This window comes from Halichoeres trimaculatus, unplaced genomic scaffold (assembly GCF_033239565.1).
Source record: "Halichoeres trimaculatus isolate MK-OKI-2021-1 unplaced genomic scaffold, fHalTri1.1 fHalTri1_scaffold_20, whole genome shotgun sequence".
In the NCBI taxonomy this organism is placed as follows: domain Eukaryota; kingdom Metazoa; phylum Chordata; class Actinopteri; order Labriformes; family Labridae; genus Halichoeres; species Halichoeres trimaculatus.
The window spans coordinates 5,003,908-5,026,504 of NW_027437198.1; the positions used below are offsets into that span (position 1 = coordinate 5,003,908).

General features: G+C 42.0%; 1 protein-coding gene across 2 annotated transcripts; it reads right to left on the reverse strand.

Annotated features, from left to right (window-relative positions):
- Positions 1-327: 327 nt before the first annotated feature.
- srebf1 (sterol regulatory element binding transcription factor 1) lies at positions 328-22,019 on the reverse strand. 2 transcript variants are annotated; one of them, XM_074697200.1, is made up of 19 exons: positions 21,652-22,019; positions 16,999-17,568; positions 15,899-16,074; positions 15,679-15,816; positions 13,939-14,157; positions 13,720-13,834; positions 13,320-13,477; positions 12,941-13,157; positions 12,623-12,804; positions 12,254-12,515; positions 11,858-12,024; positions 10,785-10,953; positions 10,533-10,641; positions 8,537-8,646; positions 6,553-6,685; positions 6,263-6,428; positions 3,213-3,431; positions 2,590-2,701; positions 328-1,958 (listed from the first exon to the last, which is right to left on the reverse strand). In XM_074697200.1, the coding sequence occupies exons 1-19, from the start codon at positions 21,755-21,757 to the stop codon at positions 1,738-1,740; spliced, it is 3,549 nt and encodes a 1,182-aa protein (XP_074553301.1). In that variant the 5' UTR covers positions 21,758-22,019; the 3' UTR covers positions 328-1,737. The 2 variants fall into 2 exon arrangements, with proteins under 2 accessions (XP_074553301.1, XP_074553299.1); XM_074697198.1 differs by having other exon boundaries at positions 12,623-12,807.
- Positions 22,020-22,597: the final 578 nt, after the last annotated feature.

Here is a 22,597-nt window from a genome sequence, read left to right on the forward strand (position 1 = left end):
CTGACCTCGCACTGACATCCCCACACTGGAAACACTGTTTTTGGATCAGTATGAAGACGTGTGTCTGAGATTTCAGCTCAAGAAAACTTGTGAATCTCAAAAACTTCTGGAGCGCTCTAAATTTTCCGTTTTTGCAGCATTACCCCCCAAAAATAGAAACACCCAGAACGTGTTGCAAAACTTTCGTCCCATTTTGCATCTCAGCACATGACCTAAATGCATAATTTTAAGCCGATCAAGGGGAGACTCTCGGCTCCTTTCCTCATTACGTGGCGTTAAAACCGCTCCCAAAAATAAAAAAAAAAGGAAAGAAGAGGAAACGCTTCATCCTTCTTTACAAAATGCTTTAATATTTACATCATAAAAGGAAGAGATGAAAAGGTGTCGATTAAAAGGATACACGGATAATACCTTTAAACACGGTCACATCCCATTCATCTCATTCTGATGACTTTCCATCTTTCACATTAGCGTCACACTGTAAAAACATACTGGTCCTTTAACAAAAACACATGCTGAAATTTTTTGTTTTACTTTGTACAGTTCACTAAAAAAGTCCATGAATGGTGGTTCTGTCTGCGTATGAAACTATGATGAGTGAAGAGCAAATATTGCTCTTTTTGTTGGAGCTACAAAGGAAACACTTTAAGTTCACTACAGGCCTTCTTTGGAAAACAGTCATGGTCAGTTATTACTCCTCAAACTGGCTGCATGACTCCTGTAACTTTTCGGAAAAGTGCCAAAAGATCACATTACTGAGTTTGTGGTTTGTTGTTTTTTTTTGCCAGATTCTGACACCACTAGTCTTTGAGATACTTTAGTCGCTCATGTGTGCAACAGTGCAAAAGGTCGACTGAGTCAGACTGAGTGATGCAATAACATGATGCTGTCTCCGTGTCGTACTTACTGCCACAGCAGTAGTGAAGTAACTTCATCATTTGGGCCTGCTTGAAAGCTACCAAATATTTAAGGGAACAAAAAGCATTTATCTCTCTGCTTACGCAAAATACTGCTTAATCCATACAGATTATAAATACATTTTAAAATATGTACACAGCAAAAAAAAAAAGAAAAAAAGGGAAAACAACCTCTGATGAATGAAAATTAACTCATAAAGCCATATTTTACTCATCTCATTGAAATCAGCCTCGTAGGGCTAGTGCAGAAAAGTCACAGAGCTCGTACAGCGGCTCTCATTGTGTCACTAAGACATGATGGTTCTGATGCATCAATCAGAAAAAAAAACTAGCAAAATCCTCCCACAAATAACAGACATGTCCGTGTGCAGCCAATCAGAGCAGCCGACACTCCCGGCACACGATGCAAGTGGGATTTTGTTGGGATGAATTCAGGGCCAATGTTTCTTCCTCATGCCTCACGCATACATCACTCACACTGAACCATGGTGGCTCCTCTCTGTGGTCAAACTGTGGCACTGCAACGCATTCTCAAGGGTTCAAAATGCTTCTGTTTTCTGGTAAAACTCCACAGCAAGACTGTGGGTTCTACAAGTGCCTCCTGATGTGGGGTTGAGAGGGATATGGGGACGAGAGGGATTTAAAAAATAATCCTGGAAGCTGGATATGAAAATGTGTAATTTTGATCTGTTCAATAGCTGCACACTAAAATACCAGAGATGATGTGGTTGTATGTCTACAGGGGTCGTCTTTTTGTTTGTCAGAGATGTTTCCGTATACAGTGTCCATGCATGTCCCGCCCTCCCCTCCTCCCGTTCCTCTAGCTGTTGGTGACGGTGGTGCCGCTGCCCAGCTTGATGATCATCTGCTGGCAGTCGTGGAGCGTCCTCTTGTCTCCCAGCTTCTCCAGGGTGCGCGCTGCGTCCGCCAGCATGCCCACCCTCTGGCCCGGAGCCGACAGGAAGGAAGGAGGGAGGTAGCGGCACGCCAGCATCACGGCCTCCGCCTGCTCCCGCTGGCCGGGCCGCGTCTCGCACTCTTCTGCACACAAATTAGAAAAAAAACAAAAAAACAATCTTGTTACAGTGGTGAGCTTTCTACGCTGCCAGCCACTGACAGCCAATCAGCATTGAGCGGCTTCTGGTTTAATTACTGAAGGGATTTAGAGTTGAGAACAATTGGGCAAAACAGAGAAGCTGATTAGAGCCACTGATTACAGCCATTCAGCGTCTCTCAGCTCTTTCTAACTTTTATTTAAAAAGTTGTGATTGAAGACTGATCTAGAAACCCAGTTCGGAGAGAAATGGCATCTTCAGTTAAGGTTTTGAGAAGGTTCGTTAATTGATTAACCTCCTACATTCATTAAAAACTGATCCAGCACTAATATAAGTAATAAAAAAATACTGATTTGTGTGAGCTCGGAAAAATGTTGAAGCACTACATCCTGAACACAAAGCTTGTTATCAGTCAGTAATGAATAAATCCATTTATGAGGTTGCATTTCTAACCCATTCAAATGCAAATAGATGCAATAAAACGATCAAAGTCTCATCAAATGTGCCGATTTGCTCTGTGTGGACTTTCACTGATAGCACATGCAGCTTTAACCACTTCTTTGTGAACGCTCTCAGGGTGAGTGGAACAAGAAATTGACGACAATGCGTCCACAAACCTGTCTTGGCACCGGGCGTCGCTCTGCGTCGCAGCGAGCGATCCAGGAGCTGATGCGTGCGGGTGGGACTGGCCCCCGCCATCAGTCGGGCTGTCGCTTCGTGAAGGAACAACTGGAGAGAGACGGAGGGAGGGAGGGGAGACGGATGAGACGGATGAGAAGGGAGGGGTGCGAGCGGTGATGAGTCATACTGAGCGTTCAGCTCTACCTCACACAGGCTTTGAATCGTTGTGAACGTTGCTGCTAAACATTTGCCTTAGGGGTGTGTATGTGTGTGTATTTGTGTGTAACTGTTGCAACGCCTCCTGGCTAATTTCCTCGGAGAACTGCACCGTGAACCGCCTGTAAATATGTGCACAGGAAGTATTTGTGTTTGGGACTGCTGTGCTCTGCTCATGAGGCGTTGTCATTTTTTTTTTCTCGTTCTTTAATCCCTGAGCGATCGTCATTTAAACGTTACTTTATGAGGATTTCCAGGCATTTCAGGCAGCCAATCACATGATTAGGCTCCATCCTCAGCCTGAACGATACTTTTAACTTCAATCTGTGATGATTTCAGGAGAACTTTTATGCTAAGGTTGTAAAATCCAGAGAGGACAGAGTGTGAGGACATGATGATGTACCCTTCTCATTGCCGGCCTGAAGCTGTGTGCCAGTTTGCGTAGGGAGCTGAGATCTTGCTGGAAGCCTTGGAGCTCTGGAGGGGAGGCCTGGTGGAGCCCTGCAGGACCACTGGTACCGACTGACCCAGACCCAGCAGGACCGACCCCCTGCTGTTGCTGCAGACGCCACACATTGGTCCTCATCACTAACAGGAGGTCACACAAGAGCAACTGGACAACCTGGAGGGGAACGCACAAAATGAGGAATGAGAAAGGAGGAAAGTCTACTTCCTGACCACGGCACAGGAGAGGAACATGAAAAACTTCATGGAAACTTTAACTTTGTTAACAAGAAACACACCAGATAAATAATACACCAGTAAATTCTTCAGCAACAACAAGATCAGAGTGTTACTAGATGCTAACCCTCGGGGGTAATCAGGGACGTTTTTGTCCTTTCAGGTACTTTTTTTGCTCAATTTTTGGCCGTTATTTTGGTCGTGTTACTCCACACGAAATGTTTTATAAGACGGTTTCTTTCACATTTTTTATTTTTTGCTCATATCTTCCAATCAACTTTAGTCCTAATAGAATATACCATTTTTTATTTATAATTTTAACCCTTTAAATGCCTATTTGAATAGAATAGAGCTTTATTTGTCATTGCAACAAAGTACAACAAAATTGCAAATTGATTACATGTCACTGTTTCTTTATGAAACACACATGAAATTAGTTATTTTTCATATAATAAATGTTGGATGGCCGAGGATTTTTATTTGAGATCAAGCTTGAATCTACATACGATCTGTATTATAATTGATTATGATCAATTGTTTTGGAGTTATTTTTTAGGCAGTGTCAGATTCTTCATTTTTCAGACAAACAGAGGTAGGGATTAATCCGATCCTGGTATCAAGTATCGGCCCCGATCCAGCCTCTCAAAGCTGGATCAGGTATTAGCGGGGATTGGTCCGAACTTGACACTAAGGCTAAATTATCATATAGTCAACAGGGTATAAAAAATTTACAATTTAATAGTAATTTCTGTAAGTTTGAAGCTTTGTTTTAACCCAACTTCTGTTCAACATTTAAAAACGTATAATTTAAATAAATATTAACTTCAGTAACTCCATATGTACACATTTTTTCTTTTACTCAAAACATTACTAATCTTGTCTTACAGTAGGGCATGCAGTTTATCATTTAACACTGGTATCAGATCAGTATCGGGACCAGAAAAGTTAGATTGGTTTACCCCAAAGAGAGGACAACAAGGTCCCATCTAGTCCCATTACCACCACAATTTTTAATTGCAAACTTATTACACAGTATAATTAATCAATCAATCAATCAATGTTTATTTATAGAGCCCTTTACAGAACCCAAAAAGCCCCCAAAGTGCTTTACAGTAGTGTCTAAGGATAAATAAAAACACTATAGATAAAAGCGACATAAAACAATATTGTAGGAACGATACATAAAAAAAGGTAAGATACATAAAAATGCAAGGAGAGGTGTGCATAAGAGTGCATAAAAGCCATTTGGAAGAGATAAAACAAGTTAAAAACTAATAAGAGCACGATACCTAAAAGCCTTAGTCAGGGTTGAAAGCCATTCTAAAAAAGTGACTTTTGAGTTTAGATTTAAAAAGACCACAGTCTGTGGTGGTGCAGATGTCTGGGGGCAACAATGAAGGTGCAGTGATAGAAAAAGAACGGTCCCTCCTACTGTTTATATCTGGACCTTGAGACGTCTAAGAGGAACTGGCCAGAAGAACGAAGGGCCCTCTTATGGCTGCGTAAAGTTAAAATCTCTGACAAGTACAGAAGAGTCAGGCCGTGAATGGCATTAAAAGCAAACAACAAAAGTTTAAAATCAATTCTAACACGAACTGGAAGCCAGTGGAGAGACGACAGCACAGGGGTGATGTGCTCACGTCTTGGCGTTCCAAGTCTTGCTTCTCTAATTTTAAGGTTACATTTAGGGAAAAAGAGACTTTAATTTTTTTTTTTTTTTTTTTTTAACTGTTTAAAATGAGATGGGACAATTTTCCAATTGTACCTCTAAACATATCACTCACATTTTTTAACAGCGAGAACAACATTTTACATACAAAGTGGCATTTAAAGGGTTAAAATAATATAAATAATTAAATATTTGTTGTTTTTTGGTTCGGACTGAAGTTGATCGAAAGATCAGAGGAAAAAAAAAAAAAGAGTCAAAAATATAAATTTGTTATATGTTTGTTGCAGTTTTGTAGAGGACATTTTTGTCCTCTGTTTACCTGTAAGGGTCAAATATAAGAATCTGACAATGCAACCAAAAAAAGAAAAAAAAGGAACAAGTTAAATTTTATTACTTATTTTATGTATGTTTAAGCCTGATTTTAAAGAAAAATCCCCAGCCTTCCAACATTTGACTCATTTTATGTTTTTTTTTTTAAATAAAAAACAGTGACATCATGTGATCAAATGGGCATTTAAAGGGTTAAAATAATAAAAACTATTAATTTGGTATTTTTGATTATGAATAAATTGATTTAATGATTTGAGAAAAAAAGGAGAAAAGAAATTAATCTGTTGTGTTTTTTTTTAGCAGTTTTAAGACATTTTTTTTCTCTAATGTCTTCAAAAGGGTCATGAATTAAAGCTACACATTTAGGTTAAAGGGCATTTTTTACCACTCAACTGTTGTGTGTGTGCATGTGTGTGTTTGTGTATGTCTTTTGCTGTTAGCAGCCAGCTCTGTGTTGCACTGCAGATACATTGCACTCAGCGGAGACACACATGCAATGCAACTACAATGCACCACAGCTCCAGCCATACCCGGCACGCGCAGCGAGCTACCTATCCACCAGAATCACCATCTGCTGAGAGCCAGAGGGGAGGATGCCACTGCAGCTCAGAGGGCAGGTCTGCAGGTGTGTTAAGTGTGTGTTGCTGACTTTAAATACTTTAAATGAACAAGTTACTGATCCAAAACTTACTCTCCTGGGACTGATAAAATGATTTTGATATGCACTCTGGATGAGCTTTCCCTGTGTGTGACTGTGTGATGTGTGTGTGCACCTTGTCCAAGCTGGAGCTGTGGCAGTGTGGTCCCAGGTTGAGGCTGTCTCGAAGCAGAGTGCTGGCCTTGTCGCTGTAGCTCAGGCTCTGTTGGCAGTTTTCCGGCTTGGACAGCAGAGCTCGCACCGCCCTGAATGTGTTCAGACACGCCTTGGGCAGAAGACTCCTGACAGAGCGACGGAGGGAGGAGACGGAGGACACAGGTTAAAGTAGAGGAAAATGTGTGTGTTTCTGTGTGTGTGTGTGTGTGTTCCCTGCCTGGCATTTCAGCGTGTGCGTGTCAAACTCACTCTGCGTTCTGCAGACTGCGGGGCAGGTGCTCGACGGTGGGATACAGCCTCTCTGCTGCAGCGTCATCTCCTTGGAGCCAGTTGATGATCACCACAGCGACTGAGGACCACCACTTGGAGTGGGGGTCACAGCCTGGAAGATGGAACAAAGCAGTCAACACTTGACAGTCAAAAAAAAAAAGCATGCAAAGATCTGAATCCCCCGCTGCCCACTTCATGAACTCGAGTGCACACACACACAGGCAGAGGGAGACAGCTGCTGTCTGCATCCTGACCTCTGAATCAATCTGTTTGCCCCCTGTGGCAGAGTCAAAACAAGCTGAGAGAAAGCAGCCATTTTGACGACTCCCTCATGATGGAAAACTCCTCCATTTAACACTGGGCAGCACACACACAGACTTCTGACACGTCGCGAGCAACCCGAGGCTCTGCCAAGAAAAGTCTTAGATTAAAGTCCCTGCACAGCCTCCCCTCCCACATCCTCTCTCTGTGCTGTCAAGGTGATCACTGGTTTGACAGCGCTGAAGATAGATGATGCAAGCTAGAGGAAGTCTCCCCTTCACCAAGTCCCCCCCTTCTGCTCAGATCAGTGATCAGTGAGGAAAAGGGAAGTAGCAGGAGGGTGGAAGTCAAGGAAGCGGAGATCAGGCGACTCAATTCTAACAGCGAGAAATAGGCCTGTCACGATAATCAATAAATCAATTAACCGAAGGACAAATCAAAACGTCCTCGGTAAGTTTACCAGCCTCGATAAACTGACACGTGCATGAATGTTTGTTTTCCTCCTCTCTTTCCACCAAAGAGGCTGAATGAGAAGATGGCTCACTACGTCTATCTTTCCTAACATCGAGGTGCATAGGTTCTATAGCGGATTTATAGCGGAGTGAGCATCTGTCAAAAATGCAATCTTTGGGGTGAAGACGGGGCTGCTCGCACGTACACTCGGAGAGAGCTGAAGCGAGCGTCCTGAGGGGTAAGGAGGAAACACACGCTAATATGAGTAATGACACGAAAGATACGGTTCTTAAGCCGCCTGCCACAGTCCCAGAGTGGGAATATTTTGTTTTTTATCAGAATGAACAAAGTGTGAGCTCATGAACACCAACAAGCTGATATGTCGCATTTGTTTGAAAATAGTGGTGACGAAGAAGAAGAAGAAGGGGAGGTGCAGCGGAGCCTTGTTCTTTGACAATCCGCTCTTACTAAGGCTTTTGGTCTGCAAAGTAAATAGAAATAAAAGCACCAAATGGTGGGCGCTGAAAGACAGCTACATTGCCAAAGAAATGCAGCCCTTCAATACAGTTGAAAGCCAGAAATGTTAAAAATGTTTGACAGACAGTACGGATTGACTGAGAAAAGTACATGTGACAAATAATTCAGGAACTGTATAAACTCCCTTTTATTTAGGCTATAGTTTTTATTGTTGTTAATTTTTGGGAGTTTCGTTTTTTCTTTAGAGACAGAGTCTATGTTTTATTGTTTTTGATTAGTATTAATTGTTTTCATTGACATGTATTTTTTCTAAAAGAGAGTCCATTTCATTTTCATTGTATTTATTTCTCTTTCTTGTTTGTTAAAGCTATTATATTTTTTGTTTAATTTATTTTAATTAAAAGATCCTGACCTTTTAATTACAGTTAAATACTCTTAAGAAATTAAAGTTTCTAGCTTTTGATATAGTGTACTCACTTTATTATCCCATTTATCATAATTACATCAATGAAAAAATGAAAAAAATCAAAATAATATTGACAATAATATCGTTTATCAGCAAAAATATTTTGGAAAATTATCGTCTAGCAAAATTTGTTATCGTGACAGGCCTAGCGAGAAAAATCAACTTTCTCTGACTGAGTTTGATTTTGCGTAGAAATTAGAGGAATCAAACACTCTAAGGGAAAAGGAGAGATGAGAAGGAGGCAGGGATGAAGAAAGGAGGTGAAATTTACACAAAACAGGAAAGGTAGTGCCCATGTCGACTTACCAGTTACAGTCGCCATGTTGGAGCCAATAGCGAAGGACTGGGATGTGGCACCTGCAGCATCTGATGCACTGATCAGCAGCTGGAGGTACTCCAGGGCGTCAGCGTACTCCCTGAGGAGAGGAACAGGAACAGGAAAGGATGAGCGTCACCAAAAACATCCTTCACTACTTTTGTTCCCTTTTTTAAAAAAAAGTTCATTATATAATGATCGTTGGTTTTGTTTTGATCATTTAAAAGGAACTACAAATGAATTGGGACCAAAACTAGCTAAGAGACGACACTTCTAATCATCAGCTGAGGAGAGTCAAAGTATCAGCACTTTGGGGTTTTTGCTGAGTCACCGTGCAGAGAGCGGCCCAGGAGAAACAGGAAAGTAGGCTGTAAATAAACAGTTTCATAAGTGGAGCTGCTTCTAAAGCCTCAAATACACCAGATACATCTGCAGTCCTTTTCCGCATGTTGACTGTGTCCATCAACTCACAACGGCTGCAAGTTCAGCCAAGCAAGCTGCACGACTGACAGACAGCTGGAGTCGTGAGACCAAAAAGTTCCCATGCCTCTTACTCAGGAAATATGCTGAAATCCTGAGGTTAAATTAAATACCTTTTTAAGACTTTTTTAAAAACCTTTCAAAAAGTCTTGAGACCTTATTGTGACTTTAAGCTGTTGTCAGCAATCGATCTTTGACAGCTGTAGTTTGTATTTTAACATAAAATAGGTAAACTGAGAAGGAATAAAGCTTAAAAGAATAACTGAAACTAAAGGCAGGTGCATTGACATTCCCATTCCCACAAAAAGTAACAGCAGTTGTTCAAGGCCAACTTGCAGAAAAAAAAAAAATTGATTTCATCATTGTCAAAATTGAGGACATCTGCTTGAGATTGTGTGATTTGCTTCCTATTAGCGTTACATATGGACAGCTACTAAACCACTGTAGGAACTGAGTTTGTCACATTAGCCTACGGATATGTTGGGCTGCTAGCGCTACGTATACAAATTACAACTTTGCTTGTTGTCATGTTTCAAACAACAGCACTACATAACTGTATTGATAAATACCTCATCTCGTCGCGTCGTATCTGGTAAAAAGGTGATTTGAAAAAAAAAAATTGTTCCAAAACAACTGAGATCAGGGGAAGCTGGGGGAAGCTTTCTCTAATCCAAGATCCCAGGTCTTCAAAAGTCTGAGAAATTTTCTCAGCAGGCTTGAGAAACTCATATGAGCTAGAGTGAAATATTTTGAGATGCTAAAGCTTTTTCTAGATCCTGACAGTGATGAGTGTGACGAGCAGAATGATCATCCAATCACCAGGTGTGGTTATTTTTAAAGGTTCAGACCCTGAAAACATTTCCAAACCAGATGGACTATTTCCGTGGTGGATATATGGAACTGTCTGTCTGGCGTGTCAGGTTAGTTTGTAACAGTTGCATATTCAAACATGCCCATCCCTAATTCATGCTGGGCTGTAAAACCTCAAACCTCTTGACTCCTGGTCTGGCTCAGCACCTTATGTCCATTTGTCATCATAGTCAAGCTAAATACAAACTGATTTTGACACGGTTTGTTTTATTTTGAAAGTCTGTGGGTGTTTTCAGGTAGTTCTTATGCACAACTTCCTGTCCCGTTTGATCTTCCCTACACTGAATTCATGTGTGTCAGCTCTGCATCCAGCAAAATTAGGATGGCTGTGTATTACCTGCAACATGACGGACCAGCCACACAGATGGATCTAGTGTAAGTTGACAGATCGACTTAAATGGAAAGAGCAGAGATGGACTGGAGACGGACTGGGGACGCATCTGGTGTATTTCAGCCGTAACTTGACTAAAATAATTCCTGCATTTAATCAACAGCAAACGTCAATCTTGGAGGTTGATATAAAAGACGGGTGTCCCAAATCTGATTGGGCGGACATAATTCTGAGTCTTTCTGATTCTACAAGGCACATAAGGTTTACAAATTTAAGCAGAATGAACAGCATCAGCGTTTTCTCACCCCTCTCCCTGGTTGGGGCTCTTCTCTCCACAAGGCTGAGCCACACAGTACAAAGCCTTCTCCAGGAGATGTTCTCTGAACGCCTGAGTCACCTGGGCCAGAGGGTCGACTGGAAGAGAAACAACAAACTGTAAATGTACAAAAAAAAACAAATATCTAGGCGTGCTTGTATGCTTTACAAAAAGGAGCTGAGCTGTGCTTTGAGGAGGATTTATCGCTTTGGAGTGTGCACTGTAACCTGAATGCACTCACCAGTGTTGCCAGCCTGGCTGTAAATGCTTTCTTTAGGAGTGCTGCGAATGGCCCAGTCGCCATCCACAAAAAAGCGGTGACCCAGCGGGTGACAGAGCCATTGCATCGCAGGAGGCACGCTGCCGCTGGACGACAGGCAGGCCTGGCGGGCGCTGCTCAGGAACACACGCTATCAAGATGAAAAACAGAAAAACAAGTTCAAGTTTCTCACTTTTATTCCCTGTGAAAAGATTTTCAGAGTTAGTTTACTTGTTCTGGGTCAGTGTGTTTAGGGTCACTAAGGAGTCACTTTAAACAACCAACAACCTCAGTTTCTCACAGTATGAATAACTGAGCTTAAAGTGATACTCCGAGATGGAACAAGTTGGGTCCTATCACAAGGTTTAGGGCAGAAATGACCCCACAGCAGTGTTTTTGTGCAGCAGAAGCCCAGGGTGCACGCACCAAACACCCCCTCCCTGCTCATCAGCTGGTTTCCTCTGCACTCAGATGGGGCCATATTTTACTTGACCAAAAACACAAATAAACGGACTCCCACTGAAAAAATCTGATGTCAGTCTGCATTCACGCTTTAGTTAGAGAATTTGTTACTTTCACACAAAAACACCGCTAAATAAGACTCTAGTTCTCATCGTGTCTCTTCGTCCTGGCAGACTACCTGCGTTTGTTTATATCTGGCACGCGCGCGCGCGGACTGATACACTAAGCGGCGAGCGCCTCGTAGCCAGCTGTGGCTCTGCAGCAGAGGTAGCGCCGTTTTACGACACGATGAGAACTAGAGCCTTATTTAGTTTTTGTGTGAAAGTAACGCGCTGAAAATTCTCTGAATAAAGCGTGAATGCAGACTGTTATCAGATTTTTTCGGTGGGAGTCCGTTTGTGTTTTTGGTCAAGTAAAATATGGCCCCGTCTGAGTGCAGAGGAAACCAGCAGAGGAGCAGGGAGGGGGTGTTTGGTGTGAGCGCTCTGGGCTTCTGCTGCACAAAAACACTGCTGTAGGGGTAATTTCTGCCCCAAACCCTGTGATAGGACCCAACTTGTATCACTTTAAAGCTGTAAACCAAGAGGACTCACAGATGTGAAATGCAGGATCCTCGGCAGGCTGGCTTTGACGCGTAGAGCTGCAGACACGTAGACTTCAGCGAGAGAAGCCACCGGCAAGCAGGAGCCAGCGCACTCTGCCAGGTTCACCGCACTCAGAGCCATGTGCACGGCTGACAGGTGGCTACCATTCAGCTTACCTGTGAGCAGAGACAGGAGACAAAAGAAAGAATTTTAATAAAATAGATACTTCACAGCAACACTCCAAACAAGACCAGTGATTAAAGTGATCTGTTGGACTGTTTCACAGCCTAAGTCTGAACCTTTTATTGGTGCTTAATGCTCAGTTATGAGCCTGTTATTTTAATATCCCCCTGCAGTGTTAAGAGCACCAAAGTAATTCATTGTGAAAATTCTCCACCAACCAACCTGTCATGTGCAGCTGGTGCAGGCGGTGGTAAACCAGGGCGGCATCACGGCTGCTCTTGCACGCATCCTCCTGCAGGGGGCGGTCTGATCGCAGTCCTCCAGCTTTGGCAGCCAGCCAGCGGCCCACCCACAGGCGCTGGAGGCAGAATCTTAACAGGGACCAGAGGGCAGCACAGGCCAGGTCCAACTGGGAAATGGGTAACGGACGACCAAGAGCCTTCAGACAGGTCCAGAGGTTCTGACTGGCCTGAGCAAAATCTCCCTGGCACGGAGGAAAACGTGAAAGATGAGCCAGAGTATAGAGAGAAACACATCATTTACTCCCATGAAAATATGTCAATAAATAAAATACAAATAATATGAACACACTCTTGCAAGGTCCAGGTCAGCCTGCTTGCGGTGCCTCCAGAACAGGACAGATGATCCAGAGTGTGGTCTGGTGACTGGTTCTCCATATACCAACAGTCTTATCAGAACCCCTGACACCAGGATACCGTTAAGGAGCCAAACCAGTATAGTCGGCAGCATCCAGTCCATCCAGCTCCACGAGTCTGCTGCAAAAAACACACATTCCAGAGTCATCACTCAAGAATTCTCTGCTTTAAGTTACAGAATTTCAATATTTCTACAAACTCTTGTTTCTTTTTGCTTCCTTGCCCCAGAAACCACCAAACCCCGCCCACTTACCTGTGATATCCACTCCGAGGACATTTCTTCCTCCAGGATGAGAGGCAGTAGCTGCAGCGCTAGTGGCTGAGCTGCTCCCAGAGGAGCAGAGCAGAGCAGCCAGAGGGTTGAGGGAGAGGAAGAGGAAGGTGAAGGTGCAGAGTGCCATGCGGGATCGGTCCAACATCCCACCTGCACCACCTCCTGCAGATGATTTGTCCAAACTGCCCACAGCTGGCTGCAGAATGGGAAGCCAGGGATGCATTAGCGTGGGGAACACTTGGCTGTTTGTATTGACTGGTTACACACTTCACACACACTTGTTTGTAGCTTAAACATCCGTTAGACCTAAAGTAATGTTACATGTATGTAGCCTAAGGTAAGTCTCTTTCAGACATACCTTGGTGTCCTCCACCATAGGGCTGTCAGGCTCTGAGTCACTGCTACAGTGTGAGAAGGAGGTGGGGGAGCCCACGTCAGACGCAGGCGGGGTGGGCAGCTCGGTCTTCACATCAGCCTGCCCATCCACCTCCATGGCAACCAGGTCTTTGAGAGACTCTGAGGGCAGATGAGGAGAACAGTTAAGAGGTCAATCAGAGGTAGAGACATCCTCAGCCTCCAATTTCACGTACTTAGAGGCTTCACAAGAACATTTCACTTCTGTCATTTCAGGATAACACTCACTATCAATAGACCTCATCTCAAAAAGGTCAACTCAGTGACTTCTGTTCAAGGAACTGAAACAAATCTCAGAAAAGGTGTAATAGAATAAAGGCAAGAGGCAGGGCTTGAGCACTTACTGTTTTTCTGGGCGGCCATTTTCAGAGCCAGATTCTCCTGCTTGAGTTTCTGGTTGGACTGCTGCAGGTAGCGGATGAAGTCGATGGCTTTCCTAAGAACTGCTGACTTGTTGAGCTGAAACAGTGGAAAAACAAACAATTATACAATTAAATTCTTGCAACAACAACAATTAGACGCACTCTTGGAATAATTAGAAGCTAAGCAGAATTTTTTCCAACCTTGGCCTCAGTGCCAGCTACAAGATCTTTGAGTTCAAGGATTTTGTCATTAATGGACGAGCGATAGCGCTTCTCGATGGCGTTGTGAGCAGTGCGCTTCTCTCCTTTGTGTGGCTGGCCGGTCGGCTTGCCGCTGATGGCGATGCGGTTAATGGGGAGCTTCTCTGCGTCCACCATGACGGGTACTGTGGTCAGGATGGTGCCGCCGCCCATAAACGCCTGAGCAGGTTGAGCAAAGGAGGGAAAAGAAAGATTTGAGAAAGACACAAGCTAATCTATAACTAAAGCATAAAAATCTTATTTTCAACTTCACAGGAACTTTCATATATTTTTGCTTTTTTGTTTATTTTATGGTGAAATCTGTTTTTCCATCCAGCCTGTGGAACAGATCATTTGCTTTTTTATTTATTTATATATTTTTACATTTTTTTCCATCTTTATTTACATACTGCCCTCTCTTTTTTAAATATTACATATTCAGACTGGCTTTTAATATACAGTAATGGCATGAGATGTTCCTGTCATTTTAACGCATTAATTAGATTGATTAATTAATTACACCGCAAATTAACGCGTTGTAAAAATTAACGCAGATTAATCTGGATCCAAACCTACGGGGCGTTCAAAGGCGCACTTAGTTTCAAATGTCTAGCATTTACAAACCGTTTGTCCCACTTGGAAAAAGTGGTGTTCTCGTCAGATTTTCAAATTTCCGACTGTCCCTGAATGTATCACAACTGACGTCAGCAACATGCTTTGAACCGCGGGGAAGAGAGAGCGCTTTTAAGGGGACTGCACATCTCGTTTATTCACACGTCCTTTTTGAAAATCTACAGAAAATCAACCATTTGCTCTAGCTCAATGCTGTAAATAAACAGGTAATTCTACACTCTTTACTGCATTAAACAAGCCCTGAATGATCGATATTTGTCCTTTATTTAAATCTAAAGAATTCTTTGAAAATTTCCTTCCATCTTCCTGGTGTCATGTTTCAGCTTGGGGCTGCTCTGCACCAATGAGCAACAGTTTGTGTGTTCAGAGCATGTTAAACTGAGAATACTTCACTTTTCTTTGATCCAAGACTTGAAAAAAGTGTTTTGTACATAGTTCCTCACAGTTTTTAGCCTTTAGCCCTGGTTCTCCTGACCTCATAGAAGTATAGAAGTTCATATTGCAGTGAAAATTGAGTCAACATCAAGTAAAAATGTGAACAGACGTAAAAACCGTCCCAGAAATCAAATCAGTTTATTTTAGGTGCAGGACTGTGTAGATTTTGTAAGGATAGGACTCTAACACTTTTTTCATGTGTTCCCTATGCCTCAGGGTACCTAAAAATGTGTTGTATATATTCCCACCTTATTTTTAATTATTTTTTTTTGGTGTCTTTTAATGTAATTTTAATGTCCTGGAATTCAAATTCTTTATTTTGGGATCTTAAGCAGATATGAGATTAAAATGTGATTAATTAAATTAATTAATTACAAATCCTGTAATTAATTAGATAATTTTTTTTAATCGCCTGACAGCACTAATTTCTATTGTATTGAATTTGAATTGTTGTGTACTAATTTTAGTGGAAAGCACTTTGGTCACCTTGTGTGTTGTAAAGGGCTCTACAAATTTAAGTTGATTATTTGATTGATACTTCCCGAGTTATTGCCACTTCTCACAATGTTCAGGTTAAATAAATAATCATGCACATTTTTTAGTGTAGTATACTGTTGCACATGATGTGCTAACCTGCAATGAAGTGCTCTGCACTGGCGTGGTAGAGGCCAGGGATGTAGGAGAAGCCATGGTAGTGACCATGCAGGGGTCATGCTTCAGAGTTGTCAACAGCAGAGACTCTGCCTTGATGAACTGCGGCTGCAGCAACACCTGAGAAAACAAACAAGCACATGAATATGATTATGACGTGGTAAACATGACACAGACTAAGCAGCCAGTCTTGCACACGTACAGGTACTTGTTGCACGTGGGGCGCGATGGTTTGGACCGGTGGACTCGCTGTTGTGGTCAGGAGAGGAGAGGTGGTGGTCAGCCCCTGAATCTGGGCCTGGATGGTGACGGGCTGAACACTCGGTGGTGAGGGGGTCAAGCTGGGAGCGGGTTGGCTCACAGTGCTGGGGCTTCCAGCTGGGGACAAAAATAACAAAAAGATATATTCAGTCACAAACAAAACATACACCAATAACATTTACATTTCTTATTTCCTGATACTGAATTCATTCCTTGATTCTTGACTCTGGAACTTAAAGGTGAAATGCACTCAGATATTTCTATCCCTTTAAGAAACCTGCTGCTGAATCTCTGGGGGTATGACCTTCTTTTGCTTCTCTGGTCACTGTGCAAGACATTATCTGTGCGTTTGTAGGCCAAAAGGTGAAATGCAGACTGTCTCAGTGTTTGTAAGCGATAGCAGCATTCAGTGTGTCACCTTCTGTTTCTTATCAGCTCCACTGGGATGACCTATGGGTATCACAGTTTGTTCAAGGAGCAATAAATATTTATTGCACAGAGGACGACGCAGAGGATGTTAAACTCTCTGCCTGTAAAACCAACAAGTGTAACAGACAAACGTACACATATTGTACAATATGTACTATAACATGTGTAACACGTGGTAGCTCATGTGTGCATTTTTCACACAGACTACCGCACAGATGAGCAAAGTCTATTAGATTAGGATGAGATCAGCTGAGAATGAATGACTGAGTGTGCTATCTTTGGAATTTTTTTGAAAGAAGTGAACATTTTGTTTGAACTAGGTACAGCTGTAACAGCTCAAAGCTGTCGACACAGTAAAAAAACAAGAAAATTAAAACTTGAAATCAATTAAGACATGCTCTCCATGAATATTTGACCTTTATTTATCTAATTTCTTGGCTTTTAATGAAGCAAACTTTATGAATACAGAATAAGGACATTAATAAGACAGGAGGAGAGAAAAAAGACAGAAAGATGCCGTCTAACATTTCAGTGAATCCTGTCCAGATTTACAAACATGTCCAGTAAAGGCACAACATCAAACCCACTAATTCACCGTCTTACACTTCTTACCTGTGAAGCCGCTCTGACTGGTGTAGTTGCTCCTGGCCTGCTGGGGCTGAGCCTGGGCCTGAAGCTGTGACTGAGTCTGTGTCTGGGGTGGAGTTTGTGGCGCTGGAGAGGTAAAGAGGGCCTGCGGCGTGGTGCTGAAAGCCAGTCCTGGCGAGCCGTGAGGTGAAGCTGCCTGAGCCGGGGCAGACAGACCCAGGGTGGGTTGAGGTTGCTCCACCTTGGGCTGCCTCAGGGTTGACGCCTGCTGAGGGGAAGACGGCTGCTGCCTCAGGGCAGTGTTGGACACCTGTGCCAGGGGGGACTGCTGAAATGTGGGAGGCTGGAAGGTCTTGTCTGGGGTGGATGAACTTCGTGTGATAGGAGGGCCGAGAAGTGCATCCAGGTGGGGGCTACTGCTTAGGATGGAAGAAGTTGAAGATGGAGGTGTGGTGGTGGTGGCTGGAGGGGAGGATGAGGTGATAGACTGGGTCAAGCTGGGAAGCTCTTGGGTGGGAGGCGGTGCTGTGTATGGAGGGTTATCAAACAGCCCTCCAAACTCCATGTCCTGGTTGCTGATGAGCTGGAGCATGTCTGAGAAGAGAGGAAATCAGAAACATCACTGCTAAGTGTAAGTGCAAAAATGTTCCACTCTGAAAAAAAAATCCACAGGTCTAGGAATCTTTGATAGTTCAATTATGTTTGAACGTCAAGACTATCTCTGGATCAATAAATCCACCTAATATCTGAGATGATGTAGATGTGGGGGAAACTGATTCCAGTTTGGTTCATTAACCTCCTGACTACCAGGAAAAAAATATTGTCCAATCACAAAGATTTTAAGATTCCCCAATCTTTGTGAGGTCATTATACTAAATACATTTTTTTGGAAAAAAAACGTTTTTTTTTTCAGATATCATGTGTCTACTACAGAGGATATCGGAACACCGTACATTAGAGCCGAAACGATTCCTCGAATGATTCGAAGTACTCCATTAAAAAAAATACTCGAGTAATTTTCTCCGCCTCGAGGAATCGTTTAATTTTAAAAAAGATCTAAGAGTGGTATTTCAAATAGAGCTGAGGCCATATTAAGAGAGTTTTCAGACCCCTTAAGCTGCCTCTTATACAAAATAGCAACTAGCAACAAATATAGCTTCTTTTCTGGAGTTTGGAGACTCATGGGTCATTCTACAAAACGGGTGCCATTTGGGTCCGCAACATTTGATGAGATGTACAAAGCACAAAAAATGTGTCAAAGTGTGTTTACAAATTTTGGAGCTACCAAAGCAAGTGCTCTTATTGACATGCTGTATCAGAAAATTCAATTTCTTAAAGAAAAAAAATTGAAAAATAACTGCTCTTTAACTAAACAAAAATGTATTTTATCCAATTACTCGATTAATCGATGGGATTTTAAGTAGAATGCTAGAATACTAAAATATTCGATAGCTGCAGCCCTACCGTACATGTGAAGCTAAACCTTGATGGCAATCATTTAGTGCCAAAGAAAATAGCAAAAAGTGGATATAAGAACGAGTTTAACTGTCCGTTTTCCTTTTTGTTTTGCTTTTTGTGCTTATTTGGTTTAATACTTCAAAAAGCAGTTCCACTTCTTGGAAACACAAAGGAAAACTTTGCACTTTGTGAACATTAAATATGTTTTGCCCTTGCAGCCGGATCTGCGACACTTGCTGCATATGTTTTTGTCTCCATTTCTGGAAGATGGATGGCATGTTGGTGTTGTACTCAGCAATTGTAAGGGGCCTTGACACCTGGACAAACCTGCTATCTTTCTTGGACCTTTTTTACAAAACAAACTGAAGGTGTACTTTGGATTTTTGCTCCACAGTTGACATCAACTGGACTTAGATGTGGACCGTTCTGTTATCTGACATCTGCTTGATCTGCCTGAGTTTCATCCTCAGAGCTCTCTGAATCATCTTCCTCTGCCTCTGCATCTTGATCTTCATCAGACAACTCAATATCTGAGCTTCCATCAACAATTCATTCAAATATGTTAAGAGTCCCATATAAAATATGCCATCAAAATTTCAAACCAAAATTTGCTTATTAAAAAGTTTTATACACTTACTTTTCCTCTTCCCATAAAATGCACTTGCACTGATGGATGCCATTTTCCTAAATGAAATAGAGAAAGGTACCAAAGCCCCACCCTTTAACATTTGGTATCATTGAAAAGCCCCAAATGTCCTCTGTAGATGGCATGAGGAGTTTATTCAGTAGTGTGAAGTAATTGGAAGACATTCAGGTTAAGAAATGTCCTCCACAGAGGAAAAATTTGAACTACTGGTAGTCAGGAGGTTAATTAATGAAATAAGGAACTGTAGTCTGCATAACTGTTTTTATAGCTTTTAAGCAACTGTTATTTAAAAAGAGCCAGAGAAGTATGTAAAGTCATCTGAGTACAACTTGTGTGATAAAATGCAACCACTGTGTAAATAAAAAGCTTGAAACTGCCTCAATTCAAACAGAAAGCTCTTTAAAGAATGAGGTTTTCATCAAAAACAATGAGAATTAGCATGCTAGCCTTTGACAAAAATAAGCATTAGATAAAACTAGTCATGCTGCATAACATAACTAATTGAAACGAGACATTGTGGGTTTTTAATATATTTTTTTCTGGTTCATAACAAAGTAAAAAATTTGGAGCAAGCATAAGAATTCGATGTGGATGACAAAGAAAAATACTGTACTTCAAAAGTCACAATAATCAGCAGGTAAACACACTGTCCTCTATTTAAAGTGGTTCACCCTGACTATTTATAGTATTCCTGGAGCTGTGGGATAAAGTCCTTCAAAGAAGGGGAAGGAAACCAGTGCACTGTAGCCACACCATGTGAAAAGCTGATTTGAACTGATGTACTGACTTGTAAAATGTTCATGAATGTGCGATAAAGCATTTATAAGTCAATCAATGCTTTAACATAAAATGAGAAATATAATGTTCAAAAATGGCACTGACATGAACATGCTCTCATCTCTTCGACAGCATAATTCTGTTCAATAAAAACTCCGCACTAAAGTCCATGTTGTGTCTGCAAAGAAACGCAGCACCACAGGTTTGTAATTCAGTGTTTTGTATGAGGTGATCGCTCTGGACCAATCAGAGCGCGCCTCAGAGACTTGCTATGCCGCTCAGCCCAAGACACGAAAGAGAGGGAGCCTGTCTGCTGCTGCGCGCGAGGTTACCAGCGAGCAGCAACACCCAGGGTTACTGTCGGTCAAATTTTGGAAAGTGGCATGCACCGCAGTAGGGGTTCCAATACCACCTGCAGATTTACTTCCACAAACACCCCTTTCACCAGTATCAACACGAAAATCGGATGTTATTGACTTAGACAGAAAAAAAATAACCATTAAATGTTTCCCCCCAGCCTGTGGCCTTGCATAAAATCAGTTGTAGTAGATTATAGGCCATGAAATTACTCAAATACTCCCTATTTGCACAGATGTAATGACTGTTATTGGAATATCTTGTGCCTCCATTACAGACACAAAAAATAAAACAATATTATAACTTTCTGTTCTATGAAAATCGGTACAGGGTCAACAAACGTGTCATGGAATTCTTTGACTTCTAGTCTTTTTTCTTTCTTTTTTTATGTACTGAGTAACCTGGGCCTCTCCCTCCTCTCTGATAGGACTAGAGACAAGCTGCAAACTCGGTATTTACATTACAACCATAGCGTCACGATCACCTTCACAATCTAGTACAACTTAATAAAATAACGTTATCATACATAAACCATCGATGAGCTTCTAAAGTAAACATTTTTGTCTTAATATTCATTATTAAAGACGTACCCCATCCGTTACTGTTGTAGATTAAATAATGAAAGGTGTTCAAACATTTTTATCCGCTCATTTTTATTGATAATGTAGACAAAACTTAAGCTGTTGTATTTCGGTTGCATTAAGATTGCTCTGGCAGTCAATGTTATTGCTGATAAATATACCAAAAGTCATAATAAGTCATAATAGCAATATGACTTACTATTATGTCATTATAGTAATATAAAATATATCATGAGAAAAAAGATAAAATACGGAGAGGTTCTTTAATTCTTAAATAATAGTATTTATAAATTGTGTCAATTCGGTCACCTGAGGCACTGTGAACTCAACACAGAGGAATGAACGGCAGTAACCTCTCCGTGTAGAGCAGGCTGGGGGCGGGGCGCGCTCACGACCATCTAGCAGCACGTTAGCCTCACCGTTTAGCTTAGCTTAACCGCTCCAATAATAATTTGTCTTTCGGTGAAGTAAAATTGCAAATGGCGCTTTTACTCGTGCAAAAAATACGAACCTTTAGTGACACTTATTATTTTAGCCGTAGCAAAAGTCCAAGACCAGAGCATACCAAAGAACACTAAAGCTAGCTTGGCTAATGATAGCTGGTAAAAGATGACGCTTAGAGTTAAAACCTAAAGTTAGTCACTAAAAATGTTTTGTTCGTATTAGCAGTGCTTTAGAAAAAAATGGGAGTCCGTGACACAGTGGCAAAAATAAACTGCCGGTAAATGAAGTGTGCACACATGGCTTACTGGAGCTACCATTGAGTCACAAGCACTGTTATTGGTTGAGCTCTTTAGCAGGTGCTAAACGCGAAAGGATTAAGCTAGTAGCCTGTGTTACTGGAAAAAGGTTTCTTACCGTCAATGTCGCTCAAGAGAGCGGTGTCAATATCGCTGGGATCATTCAGCGACAACGTTGGATCCAGAGTATCCAGCGAAGGATCGTCAAAAGACAGACTATTCATCTTGTCTGTTGTGTCTGGCTCTCCAGTGGTAGACCTGTCTGGGTGTTTAAATGCGCTCAAGAGGGTAAATCTCAAAAGTCTCGCATCCCTACATTTGCCAAAATGTCAGGTCCCAAAAGTAGCAGAAACACGCGCAAGTAGGCTGTAACTTCGTATTGATGTGTCAACTAACTACACACTCCTACCCCCATGATCGCCCGGAGAAACTTGTCAAGCCAAGCCAAACACTGGAGCAGAGTGAGTACAAACTTGATATCACGAATCCTCCGAGCAAATGCAATGACTGATAGATGCTCCAACCAATCAGCGTCTTCGCATGGGGTTCTCACGTCGCACTATTTTTTCAGTTGTTTTGATTATTTATCTGAAAAAGTGTCAGTCTGTGGGAAGTATGCAGTAATTTTAGAAAATGAAATACACACATGTAAAAGTGTTATTGGTGAACTTGCCAAACCGAGAAATCGCCTCCAAATGCGAAGAGGAATCTGCCTGAAGCGTAGGGCAAATTTAATATTTACTACGTCTCAGTCTGAATAGCTGATAATAACGTGCTCTTATCAGAGTCCAGTAAAACCGTATTTATTTCAGTCTGATAAGTCACCAAACTGTGTATTTTTGGTGAAACAGCGTGGATGTGTTTATTGTGGGCTTGCCCCAAACAGCCTATGAAAGCCGAGCAGGCGTGTACTCATGACAGCCAAGCTAGGTTGACCTGCAGCAGCGGCTCCTCCTGTAGAACCAGTGGAACTGTCCAATAGGGAACCCAGGATCCGAGTGGGGTGATCTGACGTCACACCTCTGGGTCTAGTGATTACATCATGTGTATCTAGAATGGTTGTG

Coding starts and splice junctions, on each gene's coding strand:
- srebf1 (XM_074697198.1), bottom strand. CDS start 21,757: ATGAATAGTCTGTCTTTTGACGATCCTTCGCTGGATACTCTGGATCCA. Junction 15,817..15,898: donor CCCACGTGCAACAAGTACCT/GTACGTGTGCAA, acceptor TTGTTTTCTCAG/GTGTTGCTGCAGCCGCAGTT. Junction 2,702..3,212: donor TCAGGCCGGCAATGAGAAGG/GTACATCATCAT, acceptor GTCTCTCTCCAG/TTGTTCCTTCACGAAGCGAC.